The sequence below is a fragment of the Camelus ferus genome, chromosome 12 (genome assembly GCF_009834535.1).
Source record: "Camelus ferus isolate YT-003-E chromosome 12, BCGSAC_Cfer_1.0, whole genome shotgun sequence".
In the NCBI taxonomy this organism is placed as follows: Eukaryota; Metazoa; Chordata; class Mammalia; order Artiodactyla; family Camelidae; genus Camelus; species Camelus ferus.
In genome coordinates this window covers 64,592,333-64,609,535 of record NC_045707.1, presented here as the reverse complement: position 1 = coordinate 64,609,535, position 17,203 = coordinate 64,592,333, and the positions used below count along the sequence as shown (strand labels likewise).

At 42.0% G+C, this 17,203-nt stretch overlaps 2 protein-coding genes across 4 annotated transcripts in view; both read right to left on the bottom strand.

The window, feature by feature from the left end:
- Positions 1 to 1,240, bottom strand: part of PTPRB (protein tyrosine phosphatase receptor type B) — a 111,717-nt gene extending 110,477 nt beyond the window's left edge. The window contains exon 1 of the mRNA XM_032493764.1: positions 1,090 to 1,240. Within this exon, the coding sequence (XP_032349655.1) occupies positions 1,090 to 1,144 (55 nt within the window). The 5' untranslated portion in view covers positions 1,145 to 1,240. The remainder of the gene's footprint in view (positions 1 to 1,089) is intronic.
- Positions 1,241 to 1,848: 608 nt separating this feature from the next.
- PTPRR (protein tyrosine phosphatase receptor type R) overlaps positions 1,849 to 17,203 on the bottom strand; it is a 228,771-nt gene continuing 213,416 nt past the window's right edge. For all 3 annotated transcript variants that reach the window (XM_006191107.3, XM_032493768.1, XM_032493769.1), the window contains one exon: positions 1,849 to 3,023. In XM_006191107.3, coding sequence (XP_006191169.1) covers positions 2,930 to 3,023 — 94 coding nt within the window. In that variant the 3' untranslated portion in view covers positions 1,849 to 2,929. The remainder of the gene's footprint in view (positions 3,024 to 17,203) is intronic.

Genomic DNA, 17,203 nt, shown 5'->3' with positions numbered 1-17,203 from the left:
CTTAGCCCCCCCATTTTTTTACTTTCACATGGCTTAGAAAAGAAAATATACCCCCACTGAAATAACGAAAGGAAGCCCAGAAAAGAAAAAAAATACCATACAAAGAATATAGTGTGATGGTTTAGCCCAATTAGTTAAATATGCTGAAGTTATAAAAAGCCCAGTTCCCGTTTTTAACCATTTGTACTTCTTCCAGCTCACCTTCATCACCCACTCTAAAAAAACACCTCTTGTCCTAACCCTTAAGTTACCATCGCTAGAATTGTTTACAAGTGGACTAGTTTGAATACATCCTTTAAAAAAATTGGATATACTTATCCAAAAATAAAATAAAATCTCCCATTCCCCTAAGCACGACCTTCTAGCTAACAGCAACCAGTGAAAGTATTGATTATCACGAACTCAATTTTTTATAGTCCTGGAGAGAAGCCTTTCTTGATTTTGTGACAAGAGCTGTGCTTTTCAACCTCAGATACTAATAAAGCATCTTTTAAAAAATTTCACCTTTTCTCAATGTAAGAAAACTAAACACCCTGTGGTTAAACATCAGCCTTACAAAGTGAAATATTCAGGCTCAGAAACCACTTTCCAGGTGCTTTTGTAAGTCTTCCCAGCTCTCCTGTGAAAATATTCAGAACTTTCAAACAACAACTTCCCAATAAAACACACCACAGCTCCTCAGCCCCCTTTGATTATACTCCTAGTAGTTGCTTTCTGTAACACAAAAGAAAACAAAACTAGAGCCCAACAGGCAAAAAGCTTAAAGATGCCACAGGCTGTTATATAACCACACGCCACTGTAATTGCTTTTGCTCCCCCTCAGGGTGCTTTGCACTCTGCTGTAAAGATGCCATTTCAGGGGCGGCTGGAGGCATTTGGAGGACATGAGGAGGCCATTTATTTTCCTTTTGGAGAGAAATCTCAACGGTGTGGGCATGGCTGGCTCCTGAGAGTCCCCCCCACTCCTCCTCCTCGTCTCTGGCTGAACTGCCATGGAGACCTGGCTCCATTCCCGCCTTCTTCCAGGCATTTCTCAGAGGACAGAGCTATTGGAGAAACGCCTCGGGAAACTGAGGCAGACCCACTCACCTGAGTTCCCGAGGATGAAGCAGGTAAGAACCGCCATGTACAATTCAGCCTCCATTTTCCACTTAACGACTGTTCATGCTTCGCTTGGGGGGAAAAAAAATTCTCCCAGATAAGAGAAGCCAAGACTAGGAAGGAAATGTGCCTTCACGGTGGGGGGAAAAGTCAAGTGACGAGCACTTCCTCCTATTGAATTGTCTGGGGGAAGTTTTACACCAGTTGTTCTTTTGTCTGTTTCCTTAGAAAGAAGGGATTATGATTACCTCTCTCTCGCTCTCTTTTTTTTTTAATGTAGAAAAAATTCCAGCCTCCAGGAGCAGAATAAAACGTGTAGGTTTTCTTCTACCATCCCTTTGGCACATGACCGCTTCTTCAGCTCAAGAGGGAAGAAAGGAATTGTAATCTTAGGTAATTCAATGTTCCTACAACATTACATCTCTTCAGGTGATGTGATTCTGCTGAATACATGCAAACCGTGTAATTTATGAGGGTCTATGACAAGCGATCTGAAGACATAAACATGGACTGTTTGCATAATGATATGCTAGGAGTCTGTCAAGGAAAACCACATAATGATGGCACTTCCAGATCATTATCGCTCAAGTGATGACAATATTACATTTTGAAATGGTCATCTCCACTGGGGAGAGGCAGACTAAAATTAAACCCATCACACTGTTGACTTCAGGCTTTCCCCCACAGATAACACAGATAACGGTCTCTCTCCAAACAGGAAAAAAAAAATGCATGCCTTACTCAATGTTTAGTATTAAGAGAAGTTTATTGGCAGTAGGAAACAAAGTCAACATAGCTGCATTAAAAATGTGTATCTGAGCAGAACATCTAGTGTTTGCTGAATGTAGTTTTTTTTTTTAACTTTATTTGTCTCTTGAGGATTAAATCCTTTAGGAATTTAAGGATATCCATGGCAGCATCCTTTTGAAGAACCTCTGGAAATGGGAGAGGTTACACTCTTCCCAAAGGCATCTGCCTTTTACTGGGAGAGAGATTCCAGATAGACAGCATATTCAAAAAGTCTTTCTTAGTAAAAGAGAGACGAGTATTTAAAATTCTTAATACATCATTTGCTACAAATTTGTTTTTCCCTTTGAAAGTAAAGTGATTCACAATGTAGAAATTCAGTGGATAGAGTCCTGGAGCAGAAATCACCTCTATAGTAGAGTAAATACATTTATACCCAATGACAACCATTGTGCTCTGTAATTGATTGATAGGAGGTACTGATAAATACACATTTGCTAGGTAATATTTTCAAGACACATTTCCATATAAAATAGTTACTGCTTTTGATTTTTTTTTTCCAAAAACAAGGACTTATTTTTAAAAAAATCCATTATCAATCACTTGCAACTTTAGCGGCAAGATTCTGGTAACTGAGAAAGGAATTAGCACTTAAAACAGGAACAGTTTAACAGCTGACAGTCCATTCACAAGACAGATTTTGCAAACATTAAAGCATCTAAACACACAATAATAATTTCTTCAGCAGCTCTTCCCGTCATCATCTGATGACATATATCACTATTTCATATATATATTCTGTGAAGCAGATAGTCAATACAGACAAAACAAAATCCTCCTTCGCTGTGTCATACCTCCATCAGCACAGGACCTTCAGAACAACTTAGGGGATGCTTACAAATGCATTCCTATACACAAGAGGCTGGCAATCTTTAATGCGTTGCCACCTTCCACAATCCATGCCCCAAATGACGTCCCGGCGTCTCTTTCCTTCCATTGCAGGAAGCTCCCTCCAGAAGCCTCAGGTGGGTAATCAATTAATCACCCCTAGAGATCGACGGTCTGGTAAGTCTTCAGAGAATCACTGGACCGTTTCTGCTGAAAGTCTGCTTTCGTACAGGCACAGGGCATGATGCACAAATTCATACTGCTCACTGGTTTGGACCATTCCACCCCTGCAAGGGAGAGATGATGCAATAGCTTATTGTTAACGTCCTGCATTCCTAAGTAGCACAGAGACCTCGCCCAAGCGCAGGTGTTTTGCCAAAGGCACAACAGCTGACCTGGTGATCCTTTTGTTACCCCTCCTACCTACGTCCAAACGACCCAACAGGTGAACTCAATCGGCTAACGTAATGAAAGGATTAACACAAGGCCGGGTATACGCTAGGCATTTGATTAATTTTATCAACGTACCATGACTGGGGAGGCAGTACAGCCTCATGGTTAAGTCTTGGACTTTGGAACTAGCCAGGCTGCCCAAGTTCAGATCCCTGGGATGCCAGTTCTTAGCTGGGTGACCTTGGGCAAGTTCCTTAAAATCCCTTGTGCCTCAGTTTTCTCATCTGTTAAAGTGGGAGAATAACAGCACCTATTTTGTAGGACTGTTGTAAGGGTTACATAAATTCACATGTCTGGAGTGTTAGTATCACTTCTCTGATGCCTTATCATTCATCTTATATCATCCTGATTTACGCACTTGCGTTAACGTTGAAGCGGATCTACCAAACAAAACTCAACTGCGAAACGTTGCTCTTTCTGCAAGTAAAAAGAACTACCTTGGAGTGATCTATTTGAGTATGTTATGTGGAAACAACATTAGCCTTTGGGTGCGGCATGCTGGGGATCTAAACACAATAGCAGGTGGGCCCTTAAATTACTTGGGAAAAAGGGAACTGGTTCTTGCCTTTTCTCCTTTGTAATTATAATTATCATCACTAGTTATTCAGGGTACCTCTTATTGTGGATTAGTAGAAGGTGGCCAACTTCATGAGAAATAATAATAATAATAATAATAATAATAATAATAATAATAATAATAATAATAATAATAATAATAATAATCGTTATACTTTTATATATAAAATAGCTATCTCACGTTTTGTTCTTTTACTTTGCAAAGCTAGGATAAATGTTACCGCTCACTGAATAACCGCATCGCTGTTAGTAACTATTTGAAGTCTTGGAAAGTTTCCGTAACTCTGCAATCTTACAACCAATGTTGAACTTATGTTTTAACTAATTCTTCCTAGTGGCTGTTGCTACCATTCACAACAATTATTTTTAGGCCATTTGAGCACTTCAGCTTAAAACACTGAGATATAGGGCCTCACTGTAATGTGATTGCTAATTCATGGTAATAACTAAAACTGGGCTTGAATCTATGTTTACTTGTTCATCTCCGTAGATACAAGCTTGCAAGATATTAAAGCAGTAAGAGTTCACCCTTCTAAACAGCGATGTTAAGTTTGTAGCACTTCATCCTTCTAAATTACACTCGGCAGATCGACATGATGCCAAAATGATGCACCTGGCAAGAAATAAAGAGGTAAATACACGGTTTTGGGTGACTGCAACTTATTGACAGAAACATTTCATTGGTCCTTTTCCCTAGAACTGCACATAAGTTGTTTCTGGATCGTAAGTCGACTAGAGGAACAGCCAGCTGAGGACGTGTTAACATTTCCTCTTCTTAGCTGGATGATGACATCTGGGCACACCTGAAAACAACAGGTGTCCGGAAGATGCTGGCTTTGACTGTGAAGCTTGGGAACACAGCCATGTTAATGCTAAGGCAGTTCCAGGGAGCTGAGAGGTTCCTCCCTGCCTCTGGCATCCACACAGCTCACCAGTCCCGCTCCTTGAGCTGACCATCTGCGGAGCCTTATACGTGTTCCATCTCGTGGGCTCTGGACCACTGACCTCTCTTGGAGGCAAAATTTTCCTCTTCTTGTATATTCCGGTAAGCACGAACATTTCTATGTCCAACTGGTGGACAAATGAAGGCTTGGTCTAGGGTTTAATTACCATTTTACCCCACATGGGTCAGCAGTGTATTTTAATGCTTGGAGAATACGAACTATGACATTCTGTTAACTACGTCAATAATTGTTTCTGCTGGCGAAGGTGGGGAAGATGGGGAAATGAAGGCGTTAGTTGTAGGCTAGCAAAGTTCTTGTGGATCTCAAGGCTTAAGGACGGTATATGAAAAGTTATGTTACTTCCCACTTGTTCTGAAAAATGAAAAGGAAGGAACTGGCGTCAGAGGGATCCTCAGAGATCATTCCAGCTGCCAACAAAATGTTGCCTTTCCAGGAGGGAGCAGTCTACGTGGCAGATGGTCAGCTAGTTTCGTCTGGAATGTTCATGGGTGAGGTACCTTCAGTGGGAGACTTTGCCAAAGCTGGCAGGAAGACTTTTGAAGACATCGAATGCATCTGACCCTCTCTATCTTTCACCCCATTGGTCAAACTGAAATAACCCCAAAAAGTCTTAAGGTTCCTCCTGTAGGCACACGATAGCTCTCTAAAAGCTGGAAAACAATCATCAAAGCACCATAATCTTTTCTTCTCTAGACTAAACATCCTGTGGCCACTCAATATTTCTATACAGCCTGGTTTCCCTGTCACTCAGCAATCTAGTCTCCCGCCTTCCACAGGCTGTTTTATCAAACACGACCTTCTTAGAGTGTTGTGTCTACAACCGATGAGATCTGGTCAGTGGGAATATTTCTCCCTTGAGCTGCATGAAATAGGCCAACGAGTTTGCATCTGAAGGTGCACTGGGGGGAAAGATCCCACAGTACCTTACCTCGTGCCTGGTGCTCAGCAAGTATTTTAGGCTATGGAGTGAAGGTTTGTGCTAATGAAGAAGTCCGTGGGATATTTTTGGAATGTGAAAATTACAGTTCCCTCCCATCCTGTGCTTTTGGTATTGAGTTTTTCAAACTAAATACAGAGTTTTCTGTTTATTCCTACTTCAACCTGTTGATTTCATCATTATTTCTGACATCATTATTTCTATCATTCAGCATATTAGCCTTCTATTTCTCACTCCCCAATGTGCGTCCTCCAGATATCCAATAAGCATGCCTTGTGTCTTTTTATCTGTCATTCATAAAGGAACAGAAGAAAGACAGGGCTAAAGCGGGTCTTTACTATAAGTGGTTTGATATCATGTGATGTACCGTCCAACTCATTCCAAAACTATTTCTAACTAGGTGGTAGGCCCTTTAAGAGCAGGCGTGATATCATAGTCTTCTCATATTTGCAAAAGTGAAAAGCACTTAATAGTCCCAAGTAAGTAACTGTCAAGTAGGTTACCCAGGCTATGCTGGTCTCACGTTATATGAAAACAAAGAAACTTCAGGCTAAAAGAAAGCAAAGAGAATCCCAGAATGCATTAACTGGAGGCTGGCTCAAATTCAGGAACTCATTACTATCACCTTTTAAAATATTTAATAAATGTCCAATTGCATATATTGGTATGTAGAATTCTCTGCTAATCTTTCTAAGAACTTAAATTCTAGGATTACCCTGCAGATTTTACTCTGTTACAGGACACACAGTCTTTCTACAGGCTGGTCGTAGTAAAAAATACTCAAGAAGCTAATACAGTGCCTATGTACAAAATACATTTATAGAATAAATGAACAATGTTAGATTAATAATGGAACCCTCAAGAGAGCCCTGTGCTACTTCAGCCTTCGGGAGAGCTCTGACTTGGACTGCTGGTACCTTTCAGGACAGACAGGGCTCGACGGACCTGCGGAGGTCTGGATCTGTATCACTGACGTCATGTTCCTAATGCAAGCTGGTCTTCGAAGGTCAGAAGTATGGACGCTCTTTTTATTACTTTAAACGGCATCCTTCAACTTCCTTGTAAAGAGCAGGCACTAAACAATCCTTGACCTCCAACAGATCATAGCTTAAACTCAACCAAGGTTAAGACTTTAAGGATTTCCAGGGCGATCACGTTGACGCTTCAGTGGAGTAAGGCTGTCATCAGTTAGGCAGCATGTGGACATCACCACTGCTACCTAGTGTATTGTTTTAAAGCATGATCCTGCCTTGGAGAATCCTCTTTGGATACAAATCTTTTCCCAAGGGATGTAACGCATTAAGCCACAATACCTCCAGCCAAGTAGGAATTAGATGATCAAAAAAGAATAAGGTCATGTAAAAACAGGGCAAAGGAACTCAGTTAGCTATGAGAGTCACTGTCAGTTTGAACAGACTTGGAACGCCAGGGTGTCAGGTTCATTACCAGTTAGGGACCAACATGTGTTAAGAGGTAAAAAGACACCAACACCACCCTGTCTCCACCACTTATCAGTTGCTTTACCCTTACTACAAAATTTTTGTAGTGCTCAGTTTTCTCATCTGCAAAATGATGTGGTAATAAAATAAGAGTGTCTACCCCATAACACTGCTGGGAGAAATAATTAGGGCGATCCATTTAAAATGTTTAGCCCATAGCCAAGCACATGCAGATACAACATTGTTAGCTATGTTTATTGTTATGGTTACTCTTTGGTGCTATCTGGTCAAAGAGGACTGGTTGGAAGGTTCTGGAATGAGTCCTCTGAGGGTCTTGGAGAACTAACAGCTCACGGGGCAGAGAACTACTCTGTCTTACTGCCCAGGTACAGCAAGCCTGGGTGGAAAGACCCAAATACGTTTCTAAATATTGGCCAGTCTGAAAGTCACCTACAGCGGAGGCAGATGATGTAGTAGGAAGTGGGCTTGAAGTCAAGTTTGAATCCTTGCTTTTGAACCTAATAGCTGCAGCACTCTGAACAAAGGACTGAGTCCTTCCCAGCTGGGTTTTCCTCCCTTATAAAGTGGCATGAATGACAAACCTCACAAGACTGTGAGGACTAGATGGCTCAGGGCGTATCAGCGTCTAGCCAAAGACTATTCACAGGATTCCCAGGAGCCCGGGGTCCTACAGTGGTGCCTGAGAAGCAGATAGTATTTACCAAATAAAGTTTCAAGTTTTGCCAGGTCTAAATGAGATAATCCACGAAATGCTTATTAGCACAGTGAGCACTGCCACTCAGTGAGTACTAACTAAATGCTGTGAAATCTGTTTCTTCCTCTTTTGGTAAATGATTAGTTAACACGATGCCTTCGGGTGATCATGCATCTGGTTTGCTTGGGACAGTCCTGGTTTACTCCTGTTGCCCTGGTGTTATTATTAATAAGGCCCCCTTTCACTCTTAGAAGTGCCTTCGTTTGGATGCTAAATTATTTATGCATCTTAATTATGCCCCATTTCATGCTTGGGAAGAAAGTCACTTCTCACACCGCAAAAATGGTGTTGGCTGCAAGACTCTGATTTCTTTGTGGCCACGGAGTATGAACAGTGCGTTTGGCCAGGCCAGAATGGATTCAGATATCCTGCCCTTAGCCACGCCAAACACAAAAAGCACTGTCATCTCCCTCTCCATGCAGAGAGGCACGTAGCTGTGTCAGCGGAGGGTAAACGCAGGTTAGGAGGGGAAAAAAACAGTTTTTTCCCCTTTGCTACTGGGAGAGTGTGTTGAAAAAAAAACAAACAAACCCTCCAGATGCCCAGGAGAGAGATTTGGTTTTTAACATGTTAAAATTGTGACCTTTTGTGACTATTAACTCACACATACAAAGAGCAACAAGCCTTTCCTGCTGCACCGCCCAGCGCGTATCCGGTCTAATCAGTAGACAGAAGAAATTCTGCAGCGGTGACTCACTTCTGGGCTAACAATGGAACCTACGCTCCTTGGCTTTTTATTATTTTTGAATCTGGAATTCTTTTGGTAAAGTTTGGTACAGTAAATTTAGAACAAAAGACGTGGACGTTAATGTTCCTCTTGGGCAAAGCTCCGATAACTTGGGCGTGAGTCAAACACGGCTGACATCTGCTGCCGAACTCGGGGTGTCTAGGACAGACGTTGTCCTCACCTCTTTATACGCATGTCATTTCAAGGAGGGAGAACGCAGACGTAAACATCTGGACTGATTCTGACCAGGTATTCTGAATACAGACATTTTCTCTACAAGGTATTTGTAGAACATCAAAGCCAACACAAGTCAAATGATAATTCAATGGTAATTCATTGTCCTAGCAGCTCTCGAGTTCCATTTTCTTCCCCCCCTGAAAGTAGCCAATTTTCTTCTGAACACACAAGTTAACACTCAATTGACTGCAAGCTGAGAAGGGAAAGGTTGTCCTGGCAACCACTCGGAAGATTCAGTCGGCATCATCTGTTTTACAAGAGGATGTCTTGTTGGGGTCTCGGGAACTGTGATGTCATGTAAATCTATATCAGTTTCTAGGCTTTATCTTCAAGTGTTCTTACAATAAGTAAACCAAAGTGCTCAATTCCTGATCTTCAAAGGAGATCTCTGAAGTTAAGGGGATCCCTGTGATTAGCTGGGAACACAGAAGGGTATGGATAAATGTAAGCATGGGGTTGATAAAAATTATAGCAACAGGTGGAAATTTTAGCTTTGGAATTATTTTAAGCAAGTTTTGGAAACAAAGAATATTCTGGGGACGCACGCTACCCTGGGAAACTGATGGCACATATATTAGTCCTCTTAGGTTTCTATAGTTCAAAAACCATCAAACTAAAGTGATTAATCAAAACATTTAAACAATGATATGACACACACTGGAAGCATTTTCCTATCCTGTCTGGGAAGCCACGAACAAGGTCTTTGGACGTTACTCCAATTTAAGGCCTCCAAGGTAAGGATGTGTGAAGCCAACTGAAGATTTCGCCACTGACTCTCAAAAGGGAAGATTGGACAGTTTGTTTCCTGTTTCTGGGGAAGGAAAAAAAAGGGGGGGGGGGCGGGAGGGAAAGAAGAGGGGGAAAAAAAGGCTTTGGGATCACAAATTATTTTATGTGTTTCACTTTCCAAATGGTTTTCAAGTTCTTCCAGGGTCCAGAGGTGCCAAGTAGGATCAGAAGAAATACAAGGAGGAAAAAGCTGCCTGAGGTCAACCTACAACGGAACACATTCCTTTTCTCCCTGCCTAGGTGGCTTCTGATGGTCACATATTGCTCCTCAGTCATTCTCCAAATGCATGTGAGGCAGTCTCAGTACCCTGGGCCATTTCATTGCTACGGATTATTTTTATTATTTTTAAAGAGACAGGAGCATCTCTCACACTCCTTGTGTAAATGACCTTCATCCCTCTCTCACGCCATGGACACGTGGTGTACTCAAGCCTAAATGAATCTCTTGTAGCCGGCTCTAACTGTAGTGAAGGCTGGTTGGTTCAACTATAATAGCAACTGGAATTCTTAATTAGGTGGTACTATATTCACAACAATTTAGTGATTTTTAAGATTGGAAGATTAAAACAAGATAGGGAGGGGCTTTCTAAATAATAAAGCAGGACTAGTTTAAAAGCCTTATGGGATTCAAAATACAATTATCAGATTGAGGTCCATGAAATATTTTACTCTTAAGAAGGGGTCCTCAGACCAGAACAGGTTGGGGACCATTGATACTCATCATTTCTCTTTCTACATATGTAGATAGAGAAGCCTGGAGTGACAAGTGGCCACACAAGAAATTAGGGGCAGAGCCAGGATGAGCACCAAACTCCTTGACAACTGCTCCAGCAATTTGGCATCTCATTCTCTAGTGGTTGCCTGCTGACCAGTCCCACCAGCCAGTGCCCCGTCCAGTTGCTGCTACTGACTCCGTCTTTTAATGCAAAATGAATACCATGGCAGTGAAGGAATGACCTACGACCATACTTCTAAATAAAACACCTGTGGGTGTCTCATACTGAATCTGAACTCCTCCTTGGAAACAAAAGAAATCCTACTTTAGTTCAAAATATGCTCAGAAGTATTATTAATAGGAGAATTACAGACTCATGAATCTGCAGTGAGAACTGTAGCATCTATTAATAGAAGTTGCCCTAAAGCCAATAAAAATAATGTCTTGCCAGGGAATGAGGAATCCACAACAAATGGCTTTGTCGTGGTTGTTACGCTGGAAATATCCACTCAGCGTAACACAGTCATCTCTAAACCAGACCAACTGAATTTAGTGCTAAAATGCAGACCTGTGATCTGAGTACCAACTGCCTGTTTTTTGTTATGTTGAATAAAAATGATCAGGCGTTGTAATTTTTTTCTCTTTCCTTTCTCTCTTTCTCTTTCTTTCTAAGAAAGATGCAGTGTGCACCTTTGGATCCCTAGTGGGTAGAGGCCACTGTTAAAGAGGATATGAAAGGATAGGAAAAATCTTGTGGAGCCTGGACTCTGCAGAGTACAAATAATCAGCTCTCTGATACATCGGCTCTGTCTTCTGTCGCCCTCACTGTTTTCAGTTGGATGCTTCCAATCCAGTCAGTCCCACCCTTTCCTTTCCCCCTTTTAATGGTCTCCACCCAGGCTCAAACGCCTATGTCTTCTCTTCACCACCAAACTTCTTGAAAGGACCAGTTCATATGTATTGATTTACAACTTCTTTCCCTCCCATTTAGACAGTTTTTATGAAACGTTTTATGTGGTTAAATAAATGTGAAAGAGGGCTTAAAGGGAGTGAAATGGACCTCCACGCTGGGGGAGCCTTCAGATCTTTCTTGCTTTAATACCTAGTGGAGGTGGACCACTCAAGTGAAGACGGGTTCTAAGAAAATATAGCATATAGCTTTTTCTCCAACTTAATTGAGAAGCATTGATTGATTGATTGATTGAATGCCTGGGTCCAGTCTAAGAGAGTCTGACACCCAACAGGCTCTCATAGTTTAATTAATCATTAAATTGTGGCCTGAGAAACATAACCTGGAAAAGTCTGTAAAGGAATCCCGCCAGACCCAGGGGCCTGGTGCACGTTTAGTAGTAGGTGTTTAGTAAATGTTTGTTGAATGAATGAATGAACGTATGCATGATTCAGGAACATTTTTCTGAGCAGAGATCTCAGTACCTGTTTCACAGGACACAGGAGTCAGGCCCATCTACAAATGCCCATCCTAAAACACCTCCCCACAGGGTCAGCTCAGTCACAACAGCCCCCTCCCCCTGTGCTGAGAAGGACCCTGTACTTGGGTTAATGTTCTGCTGTCACTGTCTTGAAAGAGTTATTTTTTTTTTTTAATTGAAGTATAGTCAGTTACAATGTGTCAATTTCTGGTGTACAGCACAATGTCCCAGTCATGCATATACGTACATATATCCGTTTTCATATTTTTTTTATTAAAGGTTATCCAAGCTATTGTTCCTTGTGCTATACAGAAGAAAATTCTTTTTTAAAATCTATTTTTATATATAGTAGCTAACTTTTGTAAATCTCAAACTCCCAAATTTATCCCTTCCCACCCCCTTTCCCCAGTAACCGTAAGATTGTTTACTATGTCTGTGAGTCTGTTTCTGTTTTGTAGATGAGTTCATAGTGTCTTTTCATTTTTTTTTAAAGATTCCACATTGGAGTGATATCATATGGTATTATTCTCTTTGCAAGAGTTAATTTTTTAAAAAGGGGGTCTACATTCTCCTTTTGCACTGGGCCCTGCAAGTTAGGTAGCTGATCTGCTGAGGCTCTTCCGTTCCCTCTCCATGCCCTTCAGTGCCCAGCGCTGTCCCCCGGACTCCTCCATGGCAGGGCCTCAGGCGTGCCCCTCACCTGGAGCCCTCTCTTCAAGTCCCCTTCATCAAAACCTCAGCTCTGAATGTCTTCCTAATGTGCAGAGTTACGCTCTCTGTAGCTAGCATACTTGAGCTAGAAAAGGATCGATCACCTTGTTGAGATTACAGTGTTAATAGCCAAGATGTCATCCTCACCTCCCAAGTCTAGGTCAGGGAACTTCAAAAAGGAATGATTCTTTTAACCAAAGATTGACTCTCTAAAGTAGTATTTCAGATATCCTCCGTAGACAGACATTGTGGGATGAGGCAACTTTCCTCCGTCCCTCGAATGACATTCTTAAAGCGACCACTGACAATATCACTCACTCAATTTACAAGATAGCCCTCATTCATACTAAACATTGCTTTAAAAATTATGGTGTCATTGCATTTTTTAACTGGCAAAGAATTATCAGAGAGATATGTTTTTGTCTAGCAATTTTGAATAAAGATATAAAAAAGCCTGTTTACTTTTATCAATGACATTCGTACCTTCGAGTTTAAAAACAGAAGTCCTGGATTCCGAAGAGGTCTACTTTGCCAGTTTCTTAGCTGGCTGATGTTGGGCGATTGACTTGAATTCTTTGTTTCCTTATTACTATTATTTTTTTTAAATGAGGCCAAGGAATACCTCTCTTCTTACTCTTGGGTCCATTTTGGGAGTTAAAGGAGACACGTGCTTTGAAGACCACGGTGGGGCGGCCCTGATTAAATAAATCTCTGGTGTCCAACAGCGCATTTTGTAACATCTAAAGACAGATCCAAAATTGAAGGCAAGGATTGGCACAGAGACGAGGGCTGGGGACACTGGGATTTTCTGAGGCCAGTTTTCCCTTTACTGGCATGAGTTAGGGTCATGGTCAGCGGCAGCAGTCACCTACGCACTGGAATTTTAAAAACAAAATATGACAGGAGAAAGACGAAAAACTGAAGCAAGAAGCAAAAAGTATGGATGAAAAGAAGCTGGGTGGGGTAAAGGAACAGAGGAAGGTTTTCCATTTTGCTTTTCGTAATAACTAGGGAAACGCACAGCAGAAGGAAGAGGCGAGAAAAAGAAAATCTATATTAATCCTGCAAAGGAAGGAAGGCAAAGGAAGGACTTTTCAAGGAAAGTTTCAAGGAGATGATTTGCTTCCAAAACACAGAAGCAGCTGCTCAGGAGAAATCTAGGTAGAAGGCATCCTGAATAATAAAGCAGTCAGAGTGATATCGAGACACATTTTGGCAGTAATGCAAATTCAAAGTATAGGGGGTGGGGAACCTCTAGGCAGAGAAGTTGGAGATGTTTTGAAGATCCGATCAGGACTAAAAAGACAAGCCTGGTGGGAAGACCTTGGTGGTGCTGGGAGGCCAAGGCTGAAATTTCTGACCATTTGCTTTAGGAAGGAAGAAGCCGATAGGGGAGGCATTTTGATAACGGTTTTAAAAACATACTTGTGATTCTCTTTAAAGCTAGAGGACGGTTTGGGAGACTTGACAGAGGACTGTGACTGGGAAGTGGAAACCAAGGTGGAGGTCAGGCTACAAAAGCAGGCGGGGGAGGTGGGAGTGAGAGGGTGGACAGGGAAGATCAAAGAGGAACACCAGCCCCAACAACCAGCAAACCAAGCCCTTCTTTTTCCAGGGTGTTGTTCCAAGCTGGGTCAGAGCTGGTGTTGGACACCAGCTTGGAGTCTGTTAGATCTATGTGTCTGGCACTCGTGGCGTTCTGGCACTGGCTAATATGAAAGCAGGGCACATGGTTAAGAATTGGAGTCCCTGGGGGGGTTTGTGGGGCCCCTACGGGACCCCTGTTCACAGAAGCACCAGGCAGAAGAAATCAAGGTCACTGCAGGGGCAGCTCCCAGCCAGTGGGTGCTGTCCCTGACCCTCTGACGTAGGACCCCTCACCTCGCTGAAGGGTGGCCCCAGAGTCTGATTGAAGTGAGTGGACTCTATCCAGTTGGGGTGGACAGTACTGGATGGACGACAAGGGGGTTCAGGAGACTCACACGGCAATTGTAAGAAGAGGAGGAGAGATCACTGAAGCTGATCTTCTGATGCACGAAAAGAAAACGTTGTTGGAAGCAGTTACTTGTGGGGCATGGAAAGACAGAAGCCAGGGGTGTGGTAAAGAGAGAAAGGAACCTAGACTTAAGTGTTCAACTTAGGACACCACAGGTGTAGCACGATAAGATAGGTGTAATCTTATCGCACCGTTCCCGCAACCCCTTGGGATCCATAACATTAGGTCCATTTTACAGATGCGCGTTCAGGTTCTCGCTAGATTTACTGATAACACCTGTGGCTAAACTCGGTGCCAGGCCCTTTACAGACGATTTCTCACTCCTTGTAACAACAATAGGAAGTAGATTCTATTATTGCTTCCATTTTCCAGATGAGAAAACCAAGGCATGGAGAATTCTTGTAACTCGCTGGAGGCCACACCACCAGGAAGTGGTGGGGCCGGGATACAGACCCACACAATCTGTTTCCAGAGCCCATAATCTTAACCACCATGGTCAACAGCCTCTAATAAGCCAGTCAAAGTTAAGACAAAAACAGGGGGGGAGATAGACTTACCAAGACTTAGAAATTATTATTTAAAAGGAAACAAGGAATGATAGGGAAGGGGAGGGAAAACATCACCCAGAAAGGGGATCTGAAGGTTTCGTTTTTAAAGACAGGAGAAATTTGATTGATAATTTTAATAATAAGGAAGATGATAGCAACAGGGAACATTTACTGAAGGCTTGCTGTGGGCCAGACGCCGTTCTAAGCGCTTTATATATTCTTTCTCATTGAATTTTTAGAACAAACCTTTTGTTTGTTTCTGAAATTCCAGGACCCAGCACATAGCAGGTGCTCAGTCAGTATTTATTGAACCAATCTTAAGAGGTGCCATATACTTTTTTTTTTAAGATTTTTTTTTTTTCAGTTCTTGTTTGGGGGGAAGGGTAATTAGGTTTATTTGTTTATTAGAGGAGGTACCAGGGATTGAACCCAGAACCTCGTGCATGCTACACTTGTGCTCTACCACTGAGCTCTGCCCTCCCCACTATATACTTTTACTTTTAGGAAACTCTGGGTCATAGGGCTAAATTCCAGGAGGCTCAGCTCCTGGGATTCTCTTGTTTTATTACCTCGTAGCATTTATCTCTGTCTGAAAGCATCCTGTTTATTTCTTTGCCATTGGTTAACTCCTCTCTTTCTCTGTTGGCATGTAAGCCCTAGGAGAGCAGAGCCTCATTCACTTTGTTTAATGCTGTACTTGTAGCATCTAGAAGAATGCCTTGGGGTTAGGCAGTGGTTGATAAATATTCTCTGTCTGAAAGGAAGAAGAAAACTCATATTCCAGCCTTTCAGGACAACTCTCCTCCCACGATAGCACAGGGAACTGCGGAGCGGGGAGGACCACTGCTCACGTGCCCAGACAGCATCTTTCTCTCTGTGCCTGATCTCAACAGGCACCTATCTGTTCACTTTCTCCATCACCGACTCAACTGTTCACTTCCCCAGGCTTAGCTGTAGAGCAAGGAAGGAAAGAAATTTTTTGTTTGTTCTATTTTCAACACGTAAACAGAGATCGTCACAAAGGTGATCAAACCATCTATAAATAAAAGTGACTCTTACCCGTCACACTCATTAGGATGGCTGCTATTCAAAAAAACCCAAATGGGGTGGGAGGGGGATAAGTTAGGAGTTTGGGATTAGTAGATACAAACTACTATATATAAAAAAAACAGCAAGGTCCTACTGTAGAGCATAGGGAACTATATTCAAGCTCTGTAATAAACTTATAATGAAAATATGAAAAAATAATATATCTATATGTATAACTGAACCACTGCGCTGTACACCAGAAACTAGCACAACATTATAAGTCAACTCTTCTTCAATTAAAAAAAACCCAAACAGATAACGTTTTGATAAGGGTGTGGGGAAGTTGGAACCCCTAATGCACTGTTGGTAGGACTGTATGTCGTGCAGCTGCTGCAGGAAAAAGTGTGGTATTCCTTGAAAAATTAAACATATTATTAACATTCAAGTCAGCGATCTCATTTCTGAGTATATACCCCAGAGAATCTCAAATAGCTATTTGTACATCCATGTTCACAGCAGCGAACAGGTGGAAGCAACCCAAGTGTCCACTGACAGATGAATGGATAAACAAAATGTGGTATAAATATACAATGGAGTATTACTCAGCCTTAAAAAGGAAGGAAATTCTGACACATGCCACAACACAGATGAGTCTTGAAGGTATTATGTTAAGTGAAATAAGCAAGTAACAGACAGACAAATATTATATGACTCCAGTTATATGAGTCAGAAAGTGTATGGTGGTTGCCACGAAATGGACATTTGCTGTTGAATGGGCACAGAGTTTTGCAAGATGAAAAGAGTTCTGGAGATTGGCTTCATGACAGTGTGAATGGACTTAACCCTACTGAGCTGTACTCTTAAAAATGGTGAAGCTGGTAAATTTTGTTATGTGCATTTTTTTGCAATTAAAAAACAAAGTGAAAAAAAACCAGACTCTTGGTAGCAGGACATATGCCTCATTTTAAAAGATCAAGATTCAAAAGTGAAAATCCAGTTAGGTCAAGTGAGACCGTACCTCCAGAGGAGCATGGGGGTGAGACTAAGAGGAGCAGCTGCCCCCGTGCACAGCCTGCATGACAGACACGGAGGGGTTAAGTATCAGCTTTTGGTGTTGGGCTCCTGAGAGTCGGTGTTGCA